The 26,803-nt window shown below is 40.7% G+C and overlaps 2 protein-coding genes across 5 annotated transcripts in view; one reads left to right on the top strand and one right to left on the bottom strand.

The window, feature by feature from the left end:
* Positions 1-157: 157 nt before the first annotated feature.
* Positions 158-10,013, bottom strand: THYN1 (thymocyte nuclear protein 1). Of its 4 annotated transcripts, none has more exons than XM_044668317.1 (8): positions 9,921-10,005; positions 9,512-9,618; positions 3,945-4,138; positions 2,057-2,125; positions 1,583-1,675; positions 874-969; positions 455-605; positions 158-370 (listed from the first exon to the last, which is right to left on the bottom strand). In XM_044668317.1, exons 2-8 carry the CDS (start codon positions 9,555-9,557, stop codon positions 324-326), a joined length of 696 nt encoding a protein of 231 aa, XP_044524252.1. In that variant the 5' UTR covers positions 9,558-9,618; positions 9,921-10,005; the 3' UTR covers positions 158-323. The 4 variants fall into 4 exon arrangements, with proteins under 4 accessions (XP_044524252.1, XP_044524253.1, XP_044524254.1 ...); XM_044668318.1 differs by having other exon boundaries at positions 9,984-9,999; XM_044668319.1 differs by having other exon boundaries at positions 9,512-9,614; positions 9,984-9,999.
* A 188-nt stretch (positions 10,014-10,201) lies between these two features.
* ACAD8 (acyl-CoA dehydrogenase family member 8) overlaps positions 10,202-26,803 on the top strand; it is a 28,185-nt gene continuing 11,583 nt past the window's right edge. The window contains exons 1-9 of the mRNA XM_044668315.1: positions 10,202-10,346; positions 19,854-19,954; positions 20,822-20,991; positions 21,685-21,794; positions 22,258-22,334; positions 22,728-22,865; positions 25,332-25,467; positions 25,584-25,681; positions 26,080-26,232. Of these exons, the coding sequence (XP_044524250.1) occupies positions 10,238-10,346; positions 19,854-19,954; positions 20,822-20,991; positions 21,685-21,794; positions 22,258-22,334; positions 22,728-22,865; positions 25,332-25,467; positions 25,584-25,681; positions 26,080-26,232 (1,092 nt within the window). The 5' untranslated portion in view covers positions 10,202-10,237. The remainder of the gene's footprint in view (positions 10,347-19,853; positions 19,955-20,821; positions 20,992-21,684; positions 21,795-22,257; positions 22,335-22,727; positions 22,866-25,331; positions 25,468-25,583; positions 25,682-26,079; positions 26,233-26,803) is intronic.

The raw sequence follows: 26,803 nt of genomic DNA, 5'->3' as shown, positions 1-26,803 counted from the left end.
GTCATAAAAACCTGCCAGTTAGAGCCTTCCTCCATCCTGACAGGTACATATTGCCATCAAAGACTTAAAAGCAGTCAGAAGTTCCTCCCCAAGCCACAAGTGAACATCAAGGTAGAATTTATAACTTGCCATTAAGAAACAAGCTGATTGCACCCAATGTCCTTTGATACTGATGTTTTAATTAAAAAAAAAAAACCCACACATATTCTAGGTACACAAATGGACCAGCCCTGAAGAAAAAAAAGTAACCAGCAAATCCAAATCCCTCTCACCTCCTTGTCAGAGAGGCACAACTTGGTTGGAGAACAAGAAGAAGCTGCTGATTAATTTGGCTTCTTATCTTCCAGGCTTAAGATAAAATCAAATTCTCCTACCAAAGAGGGAAAAAGAGAAGGTCTGAGCAGGAGGTCAGGTGGTTTTGTCACGAGTGTAAGAAACAGGAGATGGCTCTCACCTTGGGTCACAGGCTGCACTGAGAGTCTCTGACGGGTGAAGAGAGCCATGTTTTGTAAAGGGCCACCGATGGCTTTGTGGGTATGGTAATGGCCCTTCAGCTCAGTCAGGGGAATAAAACGTTTGGTCATTCGAACAAACTGAACATCCACCTAAAACAGAAAGACACATGAGGAATGGTAGATCCAAACCCTGTATTCACCCAGGCAACTGTCCGTTTTCTCAAATGACCCACAGAACAAGCCACTGCCAAGGGGTACAACGTGCTCTTGGTGGACAGGGCTCTTAAGCCCCAAAAACAAGGTTTCTAGTGCTTGTTCCCCGTCCTTTGTTGTTCAAGGGAATCCTAACGTGTTCCCACGAAGATATTCCTTGTTCTTATCACCCCCTGAACTAGGAACAAGGGGATGAACCATTTACCATGGACCACTTGGGATTGTCTTTCTTGCTGGATGGGTCATAATGAGGGCTGTCTTTCTCAAATTGTGTGTGGTCAGGGTAGGCCTCCTTCACAATCTGGAAAGAGAGAGACATATCCCGTGATTTGCCAATACATACAGCTCCTATTGGTGTAGGCAGAGGTTATCCATGGCCAAGTTTTAGATAACAAGCTAGTCTTTAACCTTAATTCCCTGGTATTCACCCTGTCAGATCTGGTATGTCCTCAGGCAGTGCTAACTAATACCATTCATCTTAAGGCAAACAAAGTAATGGATGTATCCAAATAGTTATTGCATTATCTATGCCACTAGTCTTATCAATTAGTACAAATAATAAAATAGTTCAACTGACAGGTTTAACACATAGCCCTAAATAAACCTTCAGAGATAGCCCGATAAACCTGTTATCCCTGTGTGGATTTCACACTCCCATTTGCCAAAAAAAAAAAAAAAAAAAGTATCTATTGGCTGGGTTTGGGCTGATTGCATCAGAGCTGAGCTCAATGCCTTGCCTGAACCTTTTCTATCTTGCAGAGAAGAGCCACGTAGGCAGTCCATCTCCCCCTGATGAATGATGGAATAAGAAAGGTGTGTGATGGCATCCTCTTGCCTCACCTCTTCTCTGAGACCAGGCTTAGGGGAAGAGGGGATCACTTCCCCTGGCCCTCCAGCCCCAGACCTAGTCTAACCTCCACGAGGCCTGCGATGCCTGGTTCCTTACAGTTGCTGTGATAGAAGAAGGCCTTCTCTCCCAGCTTCATTGTTCTCAGGAAGTTCCGAGCCTGTCCCAGGGTGAAGAACAAGCAGCTGTCTTTTTACAACATCCTAAGAAATACTCCCCCCACCCCCACCCCTCAGGTCAAATTCCTATCCACAACAGGTGGGGTTCTTGGGGAACTTCCTTTTCAAGCAAGAGAAGGAATACACAGTACTTATTTCTCTGCTAAAACAGAGAAATATGTATCCAAATTATACCCTAACACTGGCTAGGAAATGGATTACATTTAATTGAGAATCTTGAGGCCTCATTTGAAAACACCCTAATAATGGTTATTTGTGGGCAGATACTGCTTTGGGGAAAAGGTTCTGCTGTCTAGGATACTCAACAACAACAAAAATGTCTATTTTTACCACTCTGTACCCCAAATGCCCTTCCTCCTTACCTGGTAGTTTCGAACACCATCCCAGCATGCTGTCTGTTTGGGCTGGGCTTTGAGATCCTCAATGCCAAACTGCTCAAGATAGTAATAATAAGAGAATGTTAGGAGTTGGATGTGTAAGAAAATCATTTTATCAAAGACCTCTTGGCTCCTCTACCTGTTGTCACAGGTACTAGGGCTCTGGGGAAGCAAGATGCTCCTTCCTTCTTCCTCCCCATTCCCAAGGTTCACCCATCGAGATCACTAGATCCATGGGGAAGCTGAGCCAAATATTCCACCTCCTTCTATTTCCTTCAATATATTCCTCTGCATTCTCTGTCAGGGCCTAATTTTTAGGTACAGGACCCTACCCCAAATTTCCAAAGCCTTGGCATACTTGCCAAAAGCAACACATTGGTTGCCATTAGGACCTTCAGAAAAATAGCAAAATAAGTTTGAATACTTTCCTCCTCCTCTTCATTTCTCTCCCACCAGCACTGCCTCTTTCCCTGCCTCTCTAGGCACAGACTGCCACCAGTTGCCTTCAGCCTGTACAAAGCACAGGATGCTGCCCAAATAGCTAGTGTTCCAAAATTATTATAATTGTCATTTTATCATTTTCCCTAAAAACAAGATTATTCAACTTATCCCCCACTTTGTTCATCTGACTTAACCTTGAATGACTTACTGCTGTTCCCCAAAATCAAATATACCCTCCAAAAATGAAAATTTGCCATGTTTGAAGATATTCCTAAGAATGTGGGATAGGATCTGGAGGCCAATTCAATAGAGGAGGCCCTGAGATGCTCTAAACAATGAGCACATCCCTCTAATAAATGTGTGGCCTCTCCCAAGTGGCTATTTTAAAAAAAGAAACACTCATGTAGATAGCTAAGGCCTGCTACTTGGGCCATGGTGGTGCAAGTCAGGAAGGCCTGGGTTTAAAGCCCACCTCTGACATGATCACTGTGGGGCCTTGGGGCAATCCTGGGCTTTTGTCTCCTCTCCAGTAAAATTAGGGGATTTGATTAGAAGGCCCTGAGGAACTTTCAGCCCTAGGCCTAGCTGCCTGGGGCTAGGGGATTGCTGAGGACCCCAAGAACCAGAGTCCACCCCAGCTTAGGACAGCAGGAACAGCATGTTTGATGATATGGAAACTTCTCAGGCCATAGCATCAACTCTTCTTTCCCTGGTTTCCTGCCCCAGACAGAGGTGGAAGGTGGGGTGTCAATCGCTGTTACAGCAACCTAACATTACTTTCTGGAGGTGGCTCACATAGGAAGGGGGGAGTTGGAGGGGAAATGGCCTTGTTTCCTTGTTTCTGCCCCAAGTTTTCTGGTTTGCTTTGAAGCAGCTCTATAGAGTCAACTCTAACTGCCCTTGCTAATGGACAGGAACAGCAACATAGATAATTTAAAAGATAAAACGATTGGGGTCCCATGTCTTATTTATTAACACATTTCATTATGTCATTTATTTTCTAAAATATTCCCAATTTCATTTTTCTAATTATTTTAAAAACTGGTTTGTGCTTCCTAATACAGACAGACATGTAATGTAGGGAAGTGCCTGGAAGCCCGTTGGGCAGCAGGGGAAAACCAATCCAGGATTAAAAGGTTACCCTGAATAGTCCACCGAGTAGACAGCAATGTGGTACGTTTTGCTGAGCAACTCATCCTAACAACAACTCCTTGGGTTAGAGCTTTAAGATTTGCAGAGCACTTCTGTCAAAAGAGCCCTGGGAGGCAGTACAAGTATTATCTCCATTTCACAGATGCAGAAAACTGAGGTTCAGAAGATGCTAATTTTGCTCATTTTTACCCTTGCTCTCATTCCTGCTGTCCTGAGTAGTTTAGTAAATAGTTAACCTTCACCCATAAACTCTGATGGAGACGGCTGCCACAGGTCTTACCTTCACGTCTATGCCTTTCTCCAGCCGACTTTCTGGCTCTGATTTCATTAGCCAGTAACAGCCTGGCTCATTTCTACTATCTTTAGTGGCCTGATTCTTCTTTGGGGAGTCAGAGGTCTTTGTTTCTCCCAGTGGCTTAACTGGAGTCTCAGTCTTGTTGGCCTTGATATGTTTACCTGCTGGCGCCTCCATTTCTGCAAAAAGAGGAAGACACAAGGACTTGCCACCTTCTTCCTAGTTGTATCTTTTTTCCTCCCATAAAAAAAACTCCCGGAAATCCTGGTCTCCTTTCCAGATAAATAACACAACTCCTCCAAGCCCAAGGGGACATCCATCTCCTCTACTAAAGCTGTCCCCACCCATTCCAGTCCATCCTGATGTCACTTCTCTGAATTTCCTTCTGCCCTGACAGCCCATTCAACTTAACAAATATGAGGGACTGGGGACACAAAGATACACACAACATGGGCTCTAATCTCATCCAATTGTATAAAAATAAGTACAAATTGAGAAGGAATGGGATAAAGAGATTCAGTCAATACACCATGACTATGAAGAGGAAAAAAAGATCCCTTTCAGCTAGGTGGCACAGTGGATAGTGTTGGCCAGAAAGACTTCTATCTGAGTTCTAAACTGGCCTCAGAGGCTAGCTGTGTGACCTGGGCAAGACCCTGTTTGCCTCAGTTTCCTCAACTGCAAAGTGAACTGGAGAATGAATGGCAAACCACTCTTGTATCTTTGCCAAGAAAAATAGGACATGATTGAAAAACAATTAAAACTTGAGCTAGAAGAATCAGGGAACGCTTCCTTAGAATAAACCTCCCTCCAAGAAGGAAGGGAAGATTTACAGATGTAAATGAAGAGAAATCTACAGAAGCAGGAACAATGATGAGATTGAGGTGAGCAAGAATTGGGTCAGTCATGAGAGAAGGCTAGAAAGGTAGATTAGATCCAGGCAACAGAAAGCCTTAAATGTCAAGATCAGAAATGAAATCAATCAGTCAGGGCAGCTGGGTGGCTTGGTGGATTGATAGCCAGGACTAGAGATGGGGGATCCTGGGTTCAAATCCGACCTCAGACACTTCCTAGCTGTGTGACCCTCAGCAAGTCATTTAACCCCTACTGCTAGTCCTTACCACTCCTCTGCCTTAGAACCAATTCACAGGATTAATCCCAAAACAAGAAAGTATGGGTTTAAAAAAAAAAATCTCAGCAAGTATTTTTCATGAACCTACCCTGTGCCAGGCACTAGTTAGGTAATGGGAGAAAAAAATGAAACATTCCCTTCCTTGTGAGAGCTTACATATATTTACTCTCAAAATATATACAAAATAATTCCAAGGTCTACCATTTATTCAGTAGACAAGCAGGGGCCACCAAAGTCTTCAGTGCAGAAATGTCTCTCTTTTGTTCCTGAGTCCCCAGTACAACACCTGGCAGAAAGTCTGTGCTTAATAAGTCCTTAATGACTAATTAAGCAGCATAAGGGGTAGCAGGTGAAGATTTTTGAGTTGGTACTCCACAATTTGGTACTAAATTACTAAATTTCTTGTGTGCTGGTTTCTTTCCCTAAGTTTCTGTGGTCTAATGGTTAAAACACTGGCATCCTAAGCCAGGGATTTGGGTTTGAGTCGGATCTGGGATGTGTAGTTTTATGGCAACAATGTGGCAGAGAGGATATAGTGCCAGGCCTGGAGCTGGGCAAGATTTACCTTTCTGCATTCAAATCTGGCCTCAGACATTTAGTAGCTATGTGACCCTGAGCCTATTTGCCTCAGTTTCCTCATCTGTAAAATGAACAGAGAGAAATGACAAACAATTCCAATATCTTTGCCAAGAAAACTCCCAATGGGGTCACAAAGAGTCAGCCTCAATTTAAACAACAGAAGAAACAATACCTCGTCTGTCTTTTGTGCACCCTTACAGTGGTAACCTAGAGCTGGACAAACAAGACCTCAATAAAGATTCATTAAGTGGAAAGAGAGACGATGTTCAAAGCTAGGAAAAGAGAGAGAACAGAATATAGTTCTGTTTCCCTGGAATGATTTAGAGAGAAGAAATATGAAATGTCTCAACTTTCTATGATAATGGAGTGGTGAAAAAAATCATCTTAATAATGTATATAAAACCTTTGCAAACTTTTATAAGGCTCAGTTTAATGTCAGCTTTAATTATTATTATTAAAATGCAAAAGTCTGTTGTTTTTTATTTTAAAATGTGTTATATGATTTTTTTTTTTTTGCTAACACTAACAGATTTATTTTTCTGATTATAATTTGAGAACAGGTATTGTGGTATATACCTGGGAGTCAGACGTTCTCTGGGTTCAAGTGCTGCTTTTGATACATCTTAGCAGTAGGACCCTGGACCAACCAAGTAACCTATGGGTGCCCTCAAACAACTAAGATTATAAGTCAGAGTTCCATGAAGGGAATTTTCCACACTAAGCAATGCTCAACAAAGATGAGATCATAGAACTGAAACCCCTGCACCCCTCTCAAAAGTTTGCTTAAAATGATTAATGTAAAAACACTATCAAAAGTACTATTATTAGTCCTTAAAAATTGGATTGAATTTCCTATGGAAAGAAAAATTTTACACCCAAGTGGTGCTCTTCCTTGTCAAGTCTAACCCCTTCCATATGTCCTCTTGAATGCCTTTCCATGGGGTTCCATTAATTTTACCCTTCCTCCAACAACTACATTCAATCTTCAGTTCTTAAATGGTTCTTTCCCCTCTACCTGAAAATATGCACAGGTCTGCTCTATCCTTAAACCAAAAAAGTCTTCCCTTAATCTTCCTACATATTCAAGTTAATTCTTTCTCCTTTACTGTCAGATGTTTTTATACTTCCTGCTTACATTTCTTCATGACTTAAAAAGTCTTGAAATCTGGCTTTCTGCCACTGACACACTATTTTCCATTTCATGTTCATTAATGATGACCTGCCAATCACCAAATTCAGCACCATTTTTTAGTCTTCATCCTCCCAAATGATTGGTCTACGGGCCCCATCTCCAAGTAGTGATTCATATTGTTTCTTCCCTCCTACCTCCACCAGTCAAAAATCATAGAATCCCAGATTTGGACCAAGTTTTAGGGCTAGACCCAGTTTAAACTCTTATTCAAAACATGAATACATACTTGTTTCCAGCACCCTGACAAATGTTGTCCATCTTCTACTAAAGAATAAACTTTGACTTTCACTCCTCATGAAGAGGTCTTTGACTTTTTTGGCCAGTTCTAATAATCAGATTTGTTGACAACATACTAAAAAGCAGAGGCATCTTGCTGACAAAGGTCCATAAAATCAAAGCTATGTTTTTTCCCCATGGTAATATATGGCTATGAGAGTTGGACTATACAGAAGGCTGACCACTGCAGAATTGACACTTTCAAATTATGGTAATGGAGAAGATTTTTGGGGGGTCCTTTGACAGCAAGGAGATCAAATTAGTTAATACTTAAAGAAATTAACTCAGACTATTCACTGGAAGAACAAATACTGAAGCTGAAACTTAAATACTTTGACTACATAATGAGAAGAGAAGACTCACTAGAAAAGATTAATGTTGGAAACAATTGAAGGCAAAAAGAAGAGGGGATTGGGGGCAGCTGGGTAGCTCAGTGAATTGAGAGCCAGGCCTAGAGACGGGAGGTCCTAGGTTCAAATCCGACCTCAGACACTTCCCAGCTGTGTGACCCTGGGCAAGTCACTTGACCCCCATTGCCCACCCTTACCACTCTTCTACCCATGAGTCAATACACAGAAGTTAAGGGTTTAAAAAAAAAAAAAAGAAGAGGGGATTGAAGTGGATAGTATCATGGAAGTAACAAACATGAGCTTGGTGTGAATGTGAAATTCCCTACCCCAACCCCGGCCCCCACAATTACATCAGTATCAGCAAATTTTCCAAAATTTAATTATTTTGTTATATTAGAGCAACAGTTTTTTAACAATTTAGTTATTTTGTGATCATAGATCTTAAACTTTTCTGAGAATAATCAAGATATAATTCTATCTGGAGTATTTTCTGTATCTGAATCATATATGATTCTATATGAAGCATTTTTATTCTTTTAGAGATTCAGCATTTTTAGTAGTTTTAGTTCTTTTGGAACTGAATCGGTATTCAATTAATAGTTCAGTCCTGTTGGAACCAAATAAGTATGCAATTGTAAATATTAAATATTTCTAAAAACAGTAATCACTTAATTCTGAAAGAATTATTTCTAAGAAGAATCATACAGCAAATATAGTTTTCTGACACTTCTCCACCCTATGTTCTACTGTGTGAAGTTGTAGTTCAAAAACACCCATGTTATCTGATTTTTCCATTTCTTTTATTCTATGTTTTATTTTGATTTTACTTGATTCATTCTTGGGTAACTATCAGTATATTTGAAAAGCTATTGTATCTTTTATACAAGTTTTTGGGTATATAAGGAGGCCATTCACAAGGCACTGAGTCTTTGGTTGCGGACCAGAGTTCAGCTTCATTGTGAGACTAGCCCTTTCTCAATAAACCTATTTCTTTTTGGCTTGGAGACTGTTTCACTTTTTTGTGTCTCAGCTAATAAATGTTTGGCACATTGGACAGACTTTGGGAAATAATGGATAGAAGGGCCTAGTGTTCACATGCGACTGAATGACTGAACAATTGTTATAAAAGTTTGCACCTCAAATCAGTTCCCTGCCTCTATGCATGTAAAACTTTCCATTACCTGCTAGAACATGTGATTTCTCCCTCCTCTGAAATGTAACAGTACCTTGTCTATAATTTTGTTATTGTCTTTATTGCCCTCCTGCCATGTGCAAACTTTGTTAGTGGATTAGGTTGTAAATGCCCTAAATCTGAGACTTTTGACCTGTTCACCTTTATATTCCCCACAGAGGAGAAACATTTAATGGATATAGAAGCCTATTTGCATAATAAGAAACAGCACGAAAAAACAACAATAATAATTATTACCATTATGCTGAAAATAATCCGTTCCCCAAAAGATAGAATCCTTTTAGTTTCCACATTTTTCCTACTCCACAAAGAGCGGCTACAAATCTTTTGTGAATATGACTCCTTTTCTTTTCTTCCATGTCTTTGGGGGTATATGATAGTGTCTCTGGGTCAAAAGGTATTCACAGTTTAAATACCTTAAGGCACAGTTTCCTAGGTGCTTTCTAGAATGGCTGAACAAATTCAAAGCTCTACAAGAGTGCATTAGAATACCTATTTTCCAACCCTCCCAACAACTCTTCCTTTAGTCAGTTTCGCCAATCTGAGAGCTAAAAGGTGGAACCTAAGAGTTGCTTTAATTTACATTTCTCTAAAAGAAACTTGCTGCATTTTTTCATGACTGTTGCTAGCTTGGATTTCTCCAGAATTATCACTATAAGAAAAGAGAAAAATAATTGCATTCTATCAACAGAACATGAACAAACGGGGCTTCTTATATGCGGCATAATATACCCCCCTCTTAAATGCAAAGCTCTCAAAGTAGCTGCCTTCAAGAAAGGTGCCAGGGGTGCTGCCCCAAGAGTAACCGATGACAGTATAGATACCGCTTACCAGGCTCAGGTGTACCCCGGCATGCTCTCTTCAGTTGCCTCGGCATGTGTCCCTCAGCAGCGATCCGGTAAAATGAGAAATCTGGAGCAGGTAAGGCAGCTGACTTCCTGGGAAATGTACAAGGCAGGTGGGATGTGGGGGGAGAATTGTGGCAGAGATCAAGGGGGATCTTGCCTGGAAGTTGCAAACAGGAGGTAGAGGGGAAGTTTGAGCCTGTCTGATCGCTTTCTGGATACGCGAAGGGGGTAGGGGTGAGAAGCTAATTGTAAAGGATCTCTAAGAGTAGGAAAGTACGACCACCCGGTGAATTATACCAGTTCCCTCAGCTCCAACCTCCAATACTCTCCTCGTTACAGCAGCCCTGACCCATTTTCCCACCGTCATTTCTAGCCCTTATTCAAGTGAATACCAATTCTCTATTAAGGTCCCAAACCCGACCACTTTTGCCCTCCGCAATAACTTGGTCACCCACGCGGAAACTAGCAGCAGCAGCCAAAGACCACCAGGCCACGCCTTGTGTCCTCTTTAAGGAAGCCTACGTCACTCGCCGGAAGCTGTAGTTCTCGGTCCCTGGCCACAGGACTACAACTCCCAGGGTGCCGCGGAACCTTCTGCCAGCCCAGTCAGCCCCGCCTTCCCCGGACTCCTGGCAGGTCTGGGTCAGTGAGCTGTCCCTCGACCTAGCACAGGAGCAGTGACCGTGACTCGAGAACTGCGGAGAAGGCCATGCTGAGACTCTGCGTCGGGCGTTTGGGCGCCCATCTGGGCAGCCTGCGCTGGGGGATCCAAAGTCCAGCCTTGGGAAGCGTCCGGGGACTTGTGTCCTGCATTGACCGTAAGACTCGGGACGAGGAAGTGCTTGTGCCTGGGGATCAGCGGGTACATCTGTCAGGGCTCTGGGCTCGCAGGGTCTCCCTTATCTGCTGCCTTGGCCTGCGCTTCTCACCCCAACGGAGAACTGGCCTGGCCCCGTACTCAATATGGGGTAGCCTATGGGAGAACTCCGGCCTCGTCTGTTAGGACCTGTGTGCTTGGGAATTTTGTTTGTAGCCCTAAGGGTCTGCCCGTACCAGTCTGGGAGATATGGGTGAGATAGATGACGTCTCCATCCATGATTTTCCTTTTTCTCTCCTGCCACCCCTTTTCCTCAGTGCCCCCTAACCCCTCATCTGGGCCGGGATGCACTCCTCCCTACCCCCATCCACTCCTTTTTATCCACTAGTCTGACCCCAAACCGCTGCTGAAAAGTGTATTCGGTGGCCCGAAACACACATTCCTCAGTTTGGCATGCAAAGCCTTAATCTGATTTTTGTTTTTTATTTTGCTTTTTTTTGTTTGCTGTTTACCTTTGTACTGTGCCTAACACATAGTAGGGGCTAGTTGATAAATCAAACTACCTTTATGTGCTTATTTAATTTTTTCTCTCTTCAATTTTATGCAGGTATCCGTACCCCCACCTCACTTCTCACATTTGGAATTCTTAACATAAGGCTCTATTAGCTGCCATCTCTTAGGGTGCTTGCTCTGAATCCCTGACTTTCTTGTTTCCAAACTCTTCCCTTCCATGTTTTTAGTGGTGCCTCCCATGTCAAATTATCTTTGAGCAAATGTTGTATACTTTCAGGAGAATGGGAGCTCCCTAAGTACAGGAATTTCACCTTCTTCTTTACCTTCACAGTAATACCTCGAACAGAGTTGGTGCTTATTCAGTGTTGACTGAATTCAGTTCGATTCTGTTTGTCTATGACTTGGGCTGGAAGTTGCTGCTTTGAAGTGTAAAGACTGCTAGATATGGATCTAACTGGATTCTTAGTTCCTGCTTTGCCTTTTCCTATGACTGTGACCTTGGACATAATACTTCAACAAACATTATGGACCTACCATGTACAGAGCACTAGCCCAGAGTTTCAGAATCACAGTGATGGGCATACAAAAGCAAAAGTCAAAACAATTCTGGCCATTATGGAACTTGCATTCTAAGGTGTGATATAATTTGTTGTTTCTAGTTTTTTTTTTAAGTCATATCTTACTCTTTTCTTGGCAAAGGTACTGGAGTTGTTTGCCATTCCCTTCTCTAGCTCATTTTTCAATTGAGGAAACTGATGCAAAGAGTTAAGTGTCTTGGCCAGGGTCACACAGACATCTAGGAAGTATCTGAGGCCAGATTTGAATTTAGGAAGATGAGTCTTTCTAATCCCAGATCTGGCACTCTAACTACTTCATCACCTAACTAACCTTGATGTAACTTATAAATAAGTAAGTAAATATTGAGTAATTTGAGGAGGAAGAGAACATTAGTAATTAGGGAAATTATACTTTTCATGGACATGATGGGACCTGAACTGAGGCTGGAAGGAAGATAAACTTTCTGAGAAGCAGAGAGGTATAAGACCTGAGATAACAGATGGCTTGTCAAGTTTGAAAAATGTTGTATATATAGAGGAATAATATGAAATTAGTCTTGAAAAATAGGATGAAACTAAATTGTGGAAAGTTTTCACCCTTTTTAGTCTCAGTTTCCCCACCTATAAAATGAGAAGTGTTAGAGAAAATGAGCCCTAAGGTACCTTTCACCTCTAAATCCTGTAACCCTAGGAGCTGACAAACTTGTCTCAGCCTCTTTCAGCCAGAAAAAAAGTATGATAATAATGGTTAACTGAGTCTTTCTCCCATAATTTTGCTTAGAGACTGAAGGGACTACATTTACTAACTCTTATTGAATGCAAAGGATCCTAATTTTCTTTCACGTCTTCTAGATTTATCCAAGCTTCTCTTGAACTAAAGTATATTTTAAAGTTGTAATACTTCTTAAGATAAGTTTCATAACTATATTTATTACACAATGAGCTGACCTTGGAGACAGTTTCAAGGCCCAATTTTGAATTCCCAAATCCCATTGGCTATTTGACTATCTTCAGCTCTCCAAAACCACAGTTGTAGGATTTTAGGATCTTCTTGAGTACAGGAAGTGCCCTACCTGAAGTTCCCAGAATTGATAAAATCATAAGTCTAGTTCCCTCACCTTTCCTTTCCTTTCTACTCACAAATTCAGTCATCTAAGGGGCATCTAAGTGGCTCACTGAATGGAGAGCCAGGCGTAGAGATGGGAATCCTGGGTTCAAATGTGGTCTATGACACTTCCTAATTGTGTGACCCTAGCCAAACCATTCAACCCCCTTGCTGCTCTTCTGCCTTGGAACAAATACATACTATTTAGTCTAAGATAGAAAGGTAAGGGTTTGTTTGTTTTTTAAATGCCTATTATATTCAAGGCACAACAATGACCTTAGTCCAATAGGGAAGAAAGGCACACACACATTCTCTCTGTGTCTCTCTCTCTCTGTGTATCTGTCTCTCTGTCTCTGTCTCTCTCTCTCTCTGTCTCTCCCTCCCGCCCTCACATATGCATACACCATACCCAAAGTAATTCAATTATTTTATTTAAGTAATAACTGATAATAGCTAATATTTATATAGGGCTCACTTTTTACCAGACACTGGACTAAGTATTGCTTTACAATTTTATTAACTCTTTGATCCTCACAACAACCCTGGAAGAGAGGTGCTATTATTATCTCCATTTTACAGTTGAGGAAACAGAAACAGAGGTTAAATGACTTTCCCAGGATTACACAAAACCAGGATTTGTCTGAAGTAGTATTTGAATTCAGGTTTTCCTGATTTCAGGCCCAATGCTCTTCTAATTACCTAACTCCCTAAGTGCCTAAATTTAAATCCTAAATGCTTTAAATCAAAGATCTGTTAACAGATCAGTCTTTCTGTATATAAATAGAATTGCTCTTACAAATAGTGAACCTTTCCAAGATTAACTAGGCTGGTCCTTGGACAAGAGAGGTATAGGATCATAGATATAGAGCCAGGAAGATACCTTACACCAAACTCATTTCTCCATTTTATAGATGAGGAAATGGAGACCCAAAGGAGTAAATACCCTGGGTCACCCAACTAGATAGTAGCAAAGCTGGAATTTAAAGTCAGGGATATGAGGTGCAAACAACTTTCACCCCAAACCTGTTTTCTTTCTAGTCTGCCATTTTACCTATTTTCAGGAATCCAGGATCAAAAGGGGCATGAAATTGAATACCAACAGTCTCCTAGACAACCAACAATCTTTGAACCAAAGTGGCTCCAAGACACAGGATCTGAAAAACAGTTCTAATTGGGGAAAAGGTAACAAATACAGGGGGTTAAAGATTCAGAAAGCCATAGGTCCTGCTAGGGTGGTGAGTAGGGAATTTAGTAACCCTTCTGCGGAGAATGGATATGAGTTACAAATTAATTTCCCCTGCTAATCGGACAAAAGGCAGATATGATCAGGGAAGAAAATACCTGTTGACAACTGAGTCATAGTAATTACAAGTTATGTCATAAGAGCACAGTTAATGGCGCTGCCAGAACACCATTTCAAAAAGTATAACAATGGATTAACAGATAGAGTTGTGTCACCCCAAAGAGGATGGAAAGTGCAATGTTGTAAAACTCCTACTCTTAAGTGAGGTCCTGGAGAATCTCAATACTTGATACCACAAAAATGTGGCAGGAGAATCTACATGTTAATTCAGTTTCTGTAAGTTGCATATATGGTCTAAATCAACAGTCAGCAACCTTTTTGGCGGTGAGAGCCATAAAAGCCTGTGGAAGGAGGAGGATGGAGGCGGAAGATGCTGGAATATGGGGCAGGGACTGTAAGGCCCCCTGGGGCACATCCTGGGGGGACTGGCCAGTCGGGAGATGGAGCCAGATATGGCTCAAGAGCCATACGTTGCTGACCCCTGGTCTAGATAGTAATTATTTCAATTATACAAGCATTAGATGGGCAATTTAGCCCTTTGGGAAATGAAGTAGCAATATGGTTTAGGGCTTCCCAAAGCAAGTAGATTCTGGCAAAATGAACAGAAGAAATTAGAAGAGAAAGAAACTATAGGTGAATCACTTCTGGTTTTTTTTCTTTTTTTTTAAGCCCTTACCTTCCTTTGTAGAATCAATATTGGGCCTGCCTCTCTTTCCACTGAGCCGCTCAGCTACCTGGATTCCTGCTCTTTTAACTACTCATTCTCCTGATCCTTTTCTGGCTTCTTTCCACCTTCTTTTGGCAGTTCTTCCAACTTTGTTCTTTCCCAATAGCTATTTCATATCATCTCAGCCACTCCTAGGATTTAAAAGATAAACTGTTTAATCCAAAATCATTATCTTCTACTCAGTTCCAAATACTTGCAGTTTACTTGTTGAGCACCTTTACTTAGAGATCTCTCAGACATTTCAAACTCAGCTATCCAAAACTGATCTCTCCAATTGGAAGTTGTCTTTCTTTTCATCTCTTTGGCTCTCTCTAATTTGCATTAAGATTAAAGATCTGTTTAGATGCTTCCTCGTGGTATGGAAGCAACCTTGAATTTTGAAAGCTATGCCAGCTGAGGACAGGCCCAGGTATGTACAATTCAGATGGAAAGGTTTTGAGTATGGGTTGAGTAACAATGAGAGGCTGCATGAAATAGTGATAAATTTGAAGCTAGAGGCTGCAGTTTCAATTCCCACAATCTCTGACTTCTGCTTTAAATTTCTACTTTGCCACCAACTCTCTGGGTGACATTGAGCAAATTATTTAACCTGCTGAGAGAAAAACGACAGTCAAACTTGATTTCTGGGGTCCCTTCTGGCTTTAAGTGAGTGCTATAAAGCCTTGACTAAGAGTCAGTTTTGAGTCATTATCATTTTGAGGAATCTACATTGAATTATCAAAAAGGTGAAGGATTTTCTGACTTTCTTCTGGTCATCCACCCTCCCTACTTCCATCTTTTCCCACCCCTAGAGCAAAGGTTCTTAATCTGGGATCTTTGAACTTGGTTTGGGGAAGGGGAGTGCAGGTTGTAATATGTGCTTATGTGTGTTTACATATGTACATATAATGAGTGTATATGTATATAGATGCATATTTGTGTATTTATGTGTGTATGCATCTATATACATATATTTCAAATATTTCAATACAAAGCTTTCTTTTTAATCTTAATTATTTATCTTATGCATTTAAAAACATTCTGAGAAGGGGGCCAAACATAGACTTCATTAAATTACTGGAGGAGTCCATTACATAAATCTTGCCCTAAAATTTAGTCACTGATAGAGATCATCAAAGGCTACTATAACAAGGGATGTTCTTTCATATATTCACTAGTAAATAGGATCTAGGCTAGTTTGGAAGTTATTTACTTCTGATCACTGTTTAGTTACCTTCAGTCTTATAGTTCACAATATCTCTGAAGGATTGTATTATTAAATAACATGACTTTTTGTCAGAATTCAGACATTAAGCCATTTTCCTAGGAGTAATAGTCAAAGTGGAATTTGCCTTTGATAATTTTAAAGGTGGTCTGATTTTTTTCCTTATGGCACCCCCCCAAATTCTTTTTATTTCCATGCCCTATTTTTAGTAAAAGTGAAATTTGAAAGGTGGGGAAATCCTGTTATTAAAATTCATAAATCAAGCCAGTTACTGAACCCCATTTCTGACACCAGAAATATATGTACCCACCCACTAGTTTGACATGTATTTGGATTTAGAGCTAGAAAGAATCTAAAAGAACATCTACTTCTACTCCTTTATTTTTACAGACAAGAAAACTGCAATTAAACTATCAATCTTTGAAAATAATTGTGTCATTTCCTTCCCTTCATTCCTTAGATAGTTACCAATAGCTATTAATGATGTCTTCCTACTTCTTTATTCCCCCCACCAGGGACCATTGTGTAGAAGGGACCCCATTGTATTTTCAGACATCTCCCTGTCATCCACTATCAGTAGCTTATTGTTTAAAGACTGCTATATGAGTATGTATTTAGACAAGGAGATCCTGAAACCCTTGGTGACAGACATATTCTCCTAACAAAGTTCTACAAAGTCCTCACTGCCTCATCTGACTCAGACCTCCTCCCAGACTTCTAAAGAAGTTGTGTTTTTCTTTATGTAATCATATATGTTCTAAGACTTAGGGAGCCAACTGTTCAAAGGAAGCAAATGGTGACCCATTGTACAGGAAAGAATCACCCTCTCATTTATTTATTTGATCATTCTGTATTGGGTACATCAAGTTTTCTTAAGATGAAAGTAATCTCTGTGATAGGTTTCTTTAGTGAGATCTTTCTCACCTCAAGCACTGCAGACACATCCTCTGGTGCCTCCTTATTGTGTCTCTGTCTGTGGCACCTCATCAGATAATAGTGATTTCTATTAGGTAAAAATAAAATAGTAATTTGTAATTGTGTTCGCTGTTTAGCTTCCAAGAAACCTTCTGTGATCATCATCATAGGTGAGGCAGTACGGAGACTAGCAAAATGTATGACACTGGACCAATATCTCATCTCTCATATAAACAAAAATATACCTTCTTTCTTTTTTGGGTGAAAGGATTGTGTTGATTCAGGCACGTAAAGAACAAAGGCTTTAGGAAGCTCTAGGTATAAAAGAGTTGTATATTCTAAAGGATTAAAAAAACAACAACGGGGGAGGCAGAGTCAAGATGGAGGCATAGAAACAGAAACCTTCTGAATCACCTTCCAACCAATCATTACAAAAACATCCTAAAAGGACAGAAATCAAAACTGGATAAGTAAATTGGCTCTCCCACTGGACACAGGTAGGCAGTGAGTGGGGATTCCCATGCTATAAAGGAGCAAAACTGCACTAATTATAAAGTGCAAACTGATTACCTCTCCCCCACTCCACTTACCTTGCCAGAGTTAGAGTGAGGGCCAGGGCAATTTCTAAATTCTCAGAGGCTGGCTGAAAGCACCACAGACTTACCCCTGAGGGCAGTGCAAGGCCTTGGCAGCAAGACTCTAGGCAGAAGTAAGTAGAGCTTGGGCAGCAAAGTGCAGAGCTTGGGCAGAAACACAGCTGGCCATAGCCAAGGCAGCAAAGTCTGGGAAGGTCACAGATCTACCTGCCCTGACTCAGGCTTCTGATGGGGAAAGGAAGATATTACCAAAGTAAAGTCCTGTTAGACAGAATCTGAGGAAGCAATGACCACCAACATGTAGGAACTCCAATCTACTAGTGATGAAAGGAATAAGCAAAAAAAAAAAAAACAACTCTTGACCCTGGAAAATTTCTGTGGGGGAAAAAAGCAAAATATAGAAGCAACAGAAGAGAGTGAAAAACAATCAAAAACATCCAAACTTTCCCCAAAAAATGGAAATTGATCACAAGCTCTGGAGGAACTCAAAAAGGAGTTCTAAAACCAAGTAAGAAAAATGGGGAAAAGAAATGAAAGAAAAAGCCCATATGGAAAGAGAGGCATAGAAATCAAATGAAGTAGTGAGCAAATTAGAGACCAGATTGACCTGCTAGAAGCCATGAAAAGCAGGATAGACCAAACCGAAAAGAAAAATCAAAAGATCATAGCTAAAAATCAGTCTTTAAAGGCTAGGATTGGGCAAGTAGAAGCTAATGATTTTGTGAGATAGCAAGAATTAATAAAGCAAAATCAAAAGAATGAAAAATAGAAACATGAAATATCTCATTGAAAAGACAACTAACCTGGAAAACAGATTCATATCTCCTGGAAAGGAGATACAATTTGAGAATTAATGGTCTACCTGAAAGCCTGGAACAACAACAAAAAAGCTTTGACATCATATAACAAGAAATTATACAAGAAAACTGCCCTGATAGTTTTGAATAAGAGGGCAAAATAGACATTGAATGAATCCATAGCTCACCCCCTGCATTAAATTGCCAAAAGACAACCCCCAGGAATGTTATAGCCAAACTCAAGAACTTCCAGGTCAAGGAGAAAATACTGCAAATGGTCAGAAAGAGACAATTCAGATATCAAGGAGTACCCCCCCCCACCCTGGTCAGGATTAAACAGGTTCTTGTAGCTTCCACAATAAAGGACTGCAAGGCTTGAAAAGAAATCCCAATAGAGAGCAGCCAAATGCCTCAGTAGATAGAGAGCCAGTCCCAAAGACAGGAGATCCTGGGTTCAAAACTGGGCTCAGCCATTACATAATTTGACTCCCATTCCCTAGTCTTTACTGCTCTTCTGCCTTGGAGTCAATATAGAGCATTGATTTTAAGATGGAAGGTTCATAAAAAAAATGAATGAATAAGGAGCTAAGAGGTAGGCTAAGATAGCAGATCAGAGCCTGAGAGGGGGAGTATACCGAACAAAGGAAGGAAGGATCCAAACATCTATTAACACCTACTGTGTGCTGGGCATTATGCTAAGTGCTTTATAAATATCATCTCAGTTGATCCTCCTAACAACTGTGGGAGGAAGGTGCTTTTATTATCCCATTTTTATAGTTGAGGAAAATGAGGTAGACGGGCCAGATCACTTGCCCAGAGTCACATAGGTAGTAGTAGTAGTAGTAGTAGTAGTAGTAGTAGTAGTAGTAGTAGTAGTAGTAGTAGTAGTAGTAGTAGTAGTAGTAAATATCTAGCAGTTATATAGTGCTTCTATGTTCTAGGCACCATATTAAGCACTTTACAGATACCTCATTTGATCCTCACAACAACCCTGGGAGGTAGGTACTATTATTATCCCTATATTATAGTTGAGGAAACTGAGGCAAACAGAGGTTAAATAACTTACCCAGGATCACATACCTTATAACAATAATAATAACTAATACTTACGTAGCACTCACTCTGAGCCAGGCAGTGTGCTAGGTAAGTGCTTTACAAATGCCATCTTATTTGATCCTTAACTATTCTGGGAGGCAGATGCTATTATTATCCTCATTTCACAGTTGACGAAATTGAGGCAATCAAAGTTTGTCCAGGGTCCCACAGCCAGTAAATGTCTGAGGTCAGATTTTCACTCAGGTCTTACTGCCAGCTGCCTTCAGAGCAGAGGAGGGAAGGAGGAAGAGTAATTCTTGTACTGACTGATTTTGTCCACATTATTAATTCCTTAACATTCTCCATCATCATGCTATCTGGCACTCATGGGATATTCCATTTATACATTCTTGTTTCTTTTACCACCACCTCTAGTTTTGCTGATATATTATCTTTGCATTAAATAGAAGGAGAATGCTCTGGGTGTTTCCATAGATCAACCTTGACACATGCTGTCATTTGCTAACTCTGATGCTATGCTGGGGCACTTGCTTTTGAAGACACGTATGTGACTAGAAACTGCAGGCCTAGGATGAATTATATCTCTAGACTTAGCCCAGTGTCAAGAACATAGTAGACTTAATGAATGTTTATTGGATTGAAGTGAATTAGTGTCTTGAATATCTAAGATGTTACTTCCCTGAAGACCTTCCAGACTCTGTCTTAGTTCTTGCATTTATACATATTTTTCCACAGCTTCCTTGGGCCTTAATGATGAGCAGAAGGCGTTCCAGAAAGTAGCCTTTGACTTTGCCTCACAGGAGATGGCCCCCCAAATGGCAGAATGGGACCAGAAGGTAAGAATGCCCCTTCTGGGTACCAAAGTCACCCATTCCTGTCTTTCCTTACTTTCCTGACTGGTTTGGGACCCTCCAAATAAGGTTTCATTGAGAAGACATTCATGGGGGTTTTCTTTCTGTTAGGACAGGATATGACTTAAAATTAGTGCTCCTTCATCTACAATCTAACAAAGGAAAAGCTCTCCAGTGCAAGAAACTCAGCCTCAGAGAACCTACTGATTCTCTCAGACATTTTGTATTTTTTTGAGTACCTGCTATGTGCCACAGAATGAGGGAAGCTCTCTTAGGCTGTACCTCTCCCTGCCAAGAGTGCCTTAGTGCACTTCAAGAATCTGTGATTTCATCAGAGTATTTCCACCACTGATATAAATTGCAGCCCCTCCATGACTTAGTGTAGTTGTAGGATTCTTAACTTAGGGTTTACTAATTTTTAAAAAATGTTGCTAACTATATTTCAATGTAATTGGTTTCCTTTGTAATCCTATATATTTCATTTTTTGTTTTTAAAAATATTCATAGATGGGGTCTGTAGACTTAGCAGCCTGCTAAAGAGATCCATGACCAAAAAATTAACTACATATATAGACAGTCCTCAAGAGTTGCTGTAAACAAAATATGCATCATTCTCTCACACCCCTCTTTTTGCCCCCCATAATGCCAAATTTAGCCAGGCTAGTCCTTGCATGATCAACAAGCTCTCTATCACTTGACCCATGCTCAGAGCCTTTCTAGGCTCATTGTGAGACATACCTGAGCTTTGAGAACCAAAAGGTACTATTGTACCACAATATTGAATTTCCACTCAGACCCTCTGAAATCTATAAATGCAGCTCCTGGTGAACACTTCTCTTTTCTCCCGCACAGGAGATATTTCCAGTGGAGAGCATGCGGCGGGCAGCACAGTTGGGCTTTGCTGGTGTCTATGTTCGGTCTGATGTAGGAGGGTCAGAGCTCTCCCGGCTTGATGCCTCTATCATATTTGAGGCCTTGGCTACAGGTTGCACCAGCACGACAGCCTACATCAGCATCCACAAGTGAGTGCCTAGGCCTGTTCAATGTAGTCCTGCCACTGAATGCTTCAAAGGGTGGCTATGGGGAATATCCCATTCAGGGTAACATGACTACTCCCAGCTTTCCAGGTCTTTTTCCTTTGTGAAGCTAGGTTACACCTAGCACACTGTCTGTTAGAAGCTCAAGGCCACTGCACACACCCATCTAGGCTGCCTATTTGACATCTCTGGATATGTCCATATAGGTAGGTACCTGTGCTCTGCCAACCTCGCCACAGTTATAGATTTACGTGAAGGAGATCCTTTTCACCCAAGCAGGGATGGTACCAGAACCCTGCTACCATTTCTTTCTATTGGAGCTTCCAATTAAGCTCATTGTGATCCTAAGAAAAAGGCAATAAAAAGGAATTATATCACAAAACTGCTGTGATAATAAGCAGAAGTAGCATAGCTCATTATTTGACATCATTCTTAAGAGTAACAAAACCAATGAGATGAATATTTTGGTCTCAGTTTTCTCTGGGTGTCATCTACCCTCGGGTCTATATTCAGATAGCCCTCTCTCCAAAATTTATGACTAAGAATATCTCCCTTCCCTGCTTGTCTCCTTTCTTTCTCCCCTTTATCTTTTGTTCTTTCTTCTTTCCATCTTACCTTTTTCTTCCTACTGGTCTTCTTCTCCATTTCTTTCTCCTCTCCCCTTTTTGTCCCTGACAGCATGTGTACCTGGATGATTGACTTCTTTGGAAATGAAGAACAGAGGCACAAATTCTGCCCTTCACTCTGCTCTATGGAGAAGTTTGCTTCCTACTGTCTGACTGAGCCAGGTGGGCTTCCCACACTTCAGAGCATGGTCAAGGCTATAATTCTTCTTCCCTAGACACAAATATCCAGGTCATACCAAAAAGCTGAGTCTCTTAGCGGTTTAACTGCAAGAAGACAAATAACCAGGTTCTGAGGTAGCAGGGACTCAGAGAATTCTGGGGTCCACAAGACCAAAGAACAAAACCAAACGTAGGAAGCCTTTTCCCTACCTGGGTGATGGCAGAAATAGTAGGTCTGGTGGGCATACCTGCAGGAAGACCTTAGTCAATTATTCACCTATTTGACCTCAACTGAAGAATCAAAATCTGACAGACTAAATGAAAAAAAGTTTGATGCCCCAGGGCTCCCATTTTGATTCCTTCTAGTTCTAGAGGGAGATAACCTGGGAAGCATGGAAGGTCTGTGGCTTCATTTAGCTGGGTGTATTCATCAACATTCCTCCTTGTCCCTTTGTCCCTGCCACAGGAAGTGGGAGTGATGCTGCCTCTCTTTTGACCTCAGCCAAACGGCAAGGGGATCATTACATCCTTAATGGCTCCAAGGTACCCGTTTTCCTCACTCTTGGGTTTTCCTCCCTGGTCCATTGCTCTTTCACAGAAATCAGATGTGCTCTTAGATCCCATCTATCGGCCAGGATTCCACAGGGCCTTTGACAGGAGAATGGTTCTCTGACACCTGTTACATTTCCATTTACTCACCTTTTCCTGATCCTATGAATTCTGATCTGGCCCCAATCAATTCCTCTCAAATCTAACCTTTCCCTATCCTTATCAAATGGATCTCCTTGTACCTTCCAATAGAGTTGGACTGGATGAGCTCCTCTTTCCCTCTCTCCAACCTTTATTATTTAAGGTTCTAATATAGTGAGCCCTCCAGTAGTTTTCTGAGGCTTCAAGCTTTCCTCTCTTTTTTCATCCCACTCTCCAATCCCACAGGCTTTCATCAGTGGTGCTGGTGAATCAGACATCTATGTGGTCATGTGTCGCACTGGAGGATCAGGCCCTAAAGGGATTTCCTGCCTGGTTATTGAGAAGGACACCCCAGGCCTCAGTTTTGGGAAGAAGGAGAAGAAGGTGAGAAGAATATTTGGACAAGGAAACATCAGATCCTGGACCCTCTTGGCCCATATCAGCACAACTTGTCCTAGCCTTAAGAATAATAGCTTGAGAAATCTGATTACCTCTCTGCCCTTAAAGCAGTGATTTCTCTGCCCATTTTTCTCAAGAAAAAGAAGTATATGAATTAGAGTGATTTATAGCACTGAAACACCAAAGGATTTTATACCTATTAAACAAGTGAAGAAAGTGATAAGGTTATGGATCAGACAAATTCAATGACAAACACATTTGTTTAGGCATGTTGCATACTTCTGTCAGCTGTGCATTCTATTAATCTAATTAATGTAGGTACTCCCTTCATTAGGAAAGATCCCAACCTTCTTTGTGCAAAGCTTGTCCTTACTTAAATCCTCTGTGGTGGGTCTCCCCAGTGTTCTGGGGTCTTCTTCCTAGTCTCAACTCTGGAAACATGAATGGACAATATTATTTCATAAAAAGAGTTCTTTTGGACAGATTCCCATTTTGGCCAAAAGCCAATCAAAAAGGTATAAACTGCTGCTGCTTCTTCAAATGAAGATAAAATAAAGCCTGGAGGGGAGGACGATATTTATAGATATCCCCCTCCCCCCCAAAAGTTTAAAAGACACTAGTCTTTTACTCTAGTTTCCCTGAGTAATTTCATAAAAACATATAACCCTGAGAATTAGGAAATCTTGTAGCGTCAAGCCATATCCATTTCCGAGAAGTTTGCAGAGACTTTGGCCAGAGTCAGTGATAAATCTCAGGGCATGCACAGATTGTATAGACCACGAGATTTAAACATTTTTTGTGTCATAATTCCTAAAAGCTGGGATTTGTAGAGTATTTTAATGCTTTTGCAAAACATTTTAGAAATAACATCTCATTTTACTCTTATTGTCCTCATTTTACATAAGAGGAAAATAATGTGAGCAAGGGGGGTTAAGTGACTTGCCTACAGTCACATAGCTAGTAAGTTATCTGAGGCAAGATTTGAACTCAATTCTTCCTGACTCTAGGGTCAACACTCGACCAGTGTCTACCTAACTGCCTTTTGATATGGATCCCTTTGGCAGTCTGGTGCAGCCTTTAAAACCCCTCTCAGAATAATGTTTTTGCATGCACAAAATAAAATACACAGAATAATGAAGAAATCATTATATTGAAATACAGTTACCTAGATTGAAGATGGAAACGGGCCATCTTCCACTTTATTTCCTTAATGAGTTTTTTTATTGTAGGTGTGATATATATCTTCTGTCATAGAACAAGCAAAATGGAAATATGTATTGCATGAAAGTACTGGTATAACTTATATCAGACTATTTACCACCTTATGAAGGGAAAGGAAAGGAGTGAGATAGAAAATCTGAATCCTAAAATGTCAGGAAAAAATTGTCAAAAATTGTTTCTATATCTAACTGAAAAAATAAATTTAAAAGAAGTTATTCAGATATTAAAAAAAAGCCAAGGCCACAGACCCCAGATTACTATAGATCAAAAGACCAATTAGAAAGTGTATTCCTGGGGGCAACCAGGTAGCACAGTAGATAGAGCTCCAGGCCTGGAATAAGGAAGATTGGGTTCAAATGTGACCTCAGGAACTTCCTACTTGTGTGACCCTGGGCAAGTCAATTAGCTCCTATTGCCTGGCCTTTACTACTCAAAGCAATACTCGGTATCAATTCTAGGATAGAAAATAAGGTCTTAAAAAAAAAAAAGAAAAAAAGAATGTCTATTCCTCTACATTGAAATAGTAGCACCTACTTGTGAGAGTCATCAAGATAAAATGAAATAATGTTTGTAAAGCACTTTGCACAACTTAAATCATTATATAAATGCCAGCTTATCATCATCATCATTAGTATTGCTATTATTATTATGGTCTTATAAGAAGTGATTGATGGGAAGAAGTCTAGAAAAGAGATAATGTATCTGACCTTATCCTTCCTAGAATAAATGCCAAAGTTACCACATTCTTAACAATGGGCCCTTGTCATCTCCAAGGATTTCTCAGTATCATTGATCAGAAAACGGCCTATAATATAACATGAATTAAATCTGATTGGGGTTTTTGTTGTTTTTTTTTTATTTCTTTGTTTTTTAGTGTGCCATGTGCAAAATGCTACACAGGGCACTACAGAGAATAGAAGTCTAATATAAATGCTGATCACTGACTTTAAGGATCTGGGGCAGCCAGGGCATAGGATATGACTGATATATAGGCCAGAACCTTCTTTGGCCAGCACTTTGACAAGTGTTTAAGCCCAAATTCTTTATGCTAAATTTAAGATCTTTAGGACCAAGACACCCATAACTGAAACTCACAAGCTTTCTTCAGAGAACTTTCTATTCTGATATTTTCTATTCACTTCTATTCTGAAGAAATCCTATTTTTTCAGAATAGAATTGGCATCCTGTGAGGTGCTTCTGGGCAGTGCTGTTGTCCCTTATTTTTTCCAGGTAGGATGGAATTCCCATCCAATAAGAGCTGTGATCTTTGAAGACTGTGTTGTACCTGTGGCCAACAGGATCGGAGATGAGGGACAGGGTTTCCTTATTGCCATGAAAGGATTGAACGGAGGGAGGATCAATGTTGGTAAGAGAATGGAAGGGGAGGGAGTGGGGAGATGAAAAGGAAGGAAGGAACTGGAGAACGCCAATTGTTTGCCCTACCTATTCATTTGAAATGTTTTTACTGTAATCCTCCCATAGCCTCCTGCTCCCTTGGAGCCGCTCATGCTTCAATCATCCTGGCCCGTAACCACCTCAATGTCCGTAAGCAGTTTGGAAAGCTCCTGGCCAACAACCAGGTGATTGTTGAGAGTTTTCTCTATACCTTTCCCACACTCTGGAGTCAACTGGACATTTTTCATAACCCACATTCTCAGTATAGTGGGAGAGCAATGTGAGGGAGGTAAGGCCATAAGTACTATACTTGAAATAAATTTCTTACCTGACATCCAGCCTTTGGTTGGAACTTCTAGGCTTTGTGATAACCTTAGTTCTGCTACCTTGAGATCACAGAAGGATGGAGAGGACTAAGCCGTGAATTTCTTCTAATAAATGACACAGGAGACTTTGATGCTGTAGTTTCAAAATAGAAAAGATTTATAAATAATATATATTTGTAATTTATGAATCTCATAAAAAGTTCAGCATCTGTAGCCACTCCAACCTCTCTCATTCCTTCCTGTTTTCTTCCCTGTAGTACTTGCAGTTCAAACTAGCTGACATGGCTACTCGACTGGTGGCTTCCCGACTAATCATCCGCAATGCAGCCGTGGCCTTGCAAGAGGAGCGAGCAGAGGCTGTGGTCCTCTGCTCCATGGCTAAGCTCTTTGCTGCAAAAGAGTGCTTTTCGGTAAGAGGCAAACAGCAACCACTGGAGTCAGAAATATTGAGGTTAAAGAATAGCCCCTTTATGAAAAATTAAAATTTTGTCCAAAGGTCTTAGCCTTAAAGGACTATCTCAATCTTGTGATGGGCCATGTTCTGTAATATAATATCCAAATCCTGAATGAGCTCAAGACTTGCTCATCCCCACCTCCCCAACACATACACTTTGTAAAATAATGGTTATTTTTCACATTAGGACCATAGCATTGGCAATCCAAAGAACTATGCTGAGGTTAACATATGTGTTTGTTTACCCATACCACTCCCCATTTGTAGAATGACTTAATGATCTCTAGTTTCCACCACTGAGTGACAGTATAACTTTATATAAATCTAGCCAAAGTTTTGTTGATAAGAGGAAACTAGCTCCCTGGTAGCTCACAATCGTGAAGAGTCAGAGAGCTAAAAGAGACCTCAGAGGTCATCTGGTTCAACCTCTTCATTTTATAGATGAAGACAAAGGCCCAGGCAAAGTTGACCTGCCCAAGGTGACATGGGTACTTTGCAGTATTAGAATTGCCATTTGAACCCAGGTC

This window comes from Gracilinanus agilis, chromosome 3 (genome assembly GCF_016433145.1).
Source record: "Gracilinanus agilis isolate LMUSP501 chromosome 3, AgileGrace, whole genome shotgun sequence".
Taxonomy (NCBI): domain Eukaryota; kingdom Metazoa; phylum Chordata; class Mammalia; order Didelphimorphia; family Didelphidae; genus Gracilinanus; species Gracilinanus agilis.
This window is presented reverse-complemented; position numbering and strand designations above follow the sequence as displayed.

Bases quoted from the DNA above. Each gene is read 5' to 3' on its own strand.
- THYN1 (XM_044668317.1), bottom strand. From the start codon at position 9,557: ATGCCGAGGCAACTGAAGAGAGCATGCCGGGGTACACCTGAGCCTG. The intron at 2,126-3,944 runs GTAAGACCTGTG...TATCTTGAGCAG, and splicing joins AGAAAGGCATAGACGTGAAG to TTTGGCATTGAGGATCTCAA. The intron at 371-454 runs GTGAGAGCCATC...CCTCTTTGGTAG, and splicing joins AGTGCAGCCTGTGACCCAAG to GAGAATTTGATTTTATCTTA.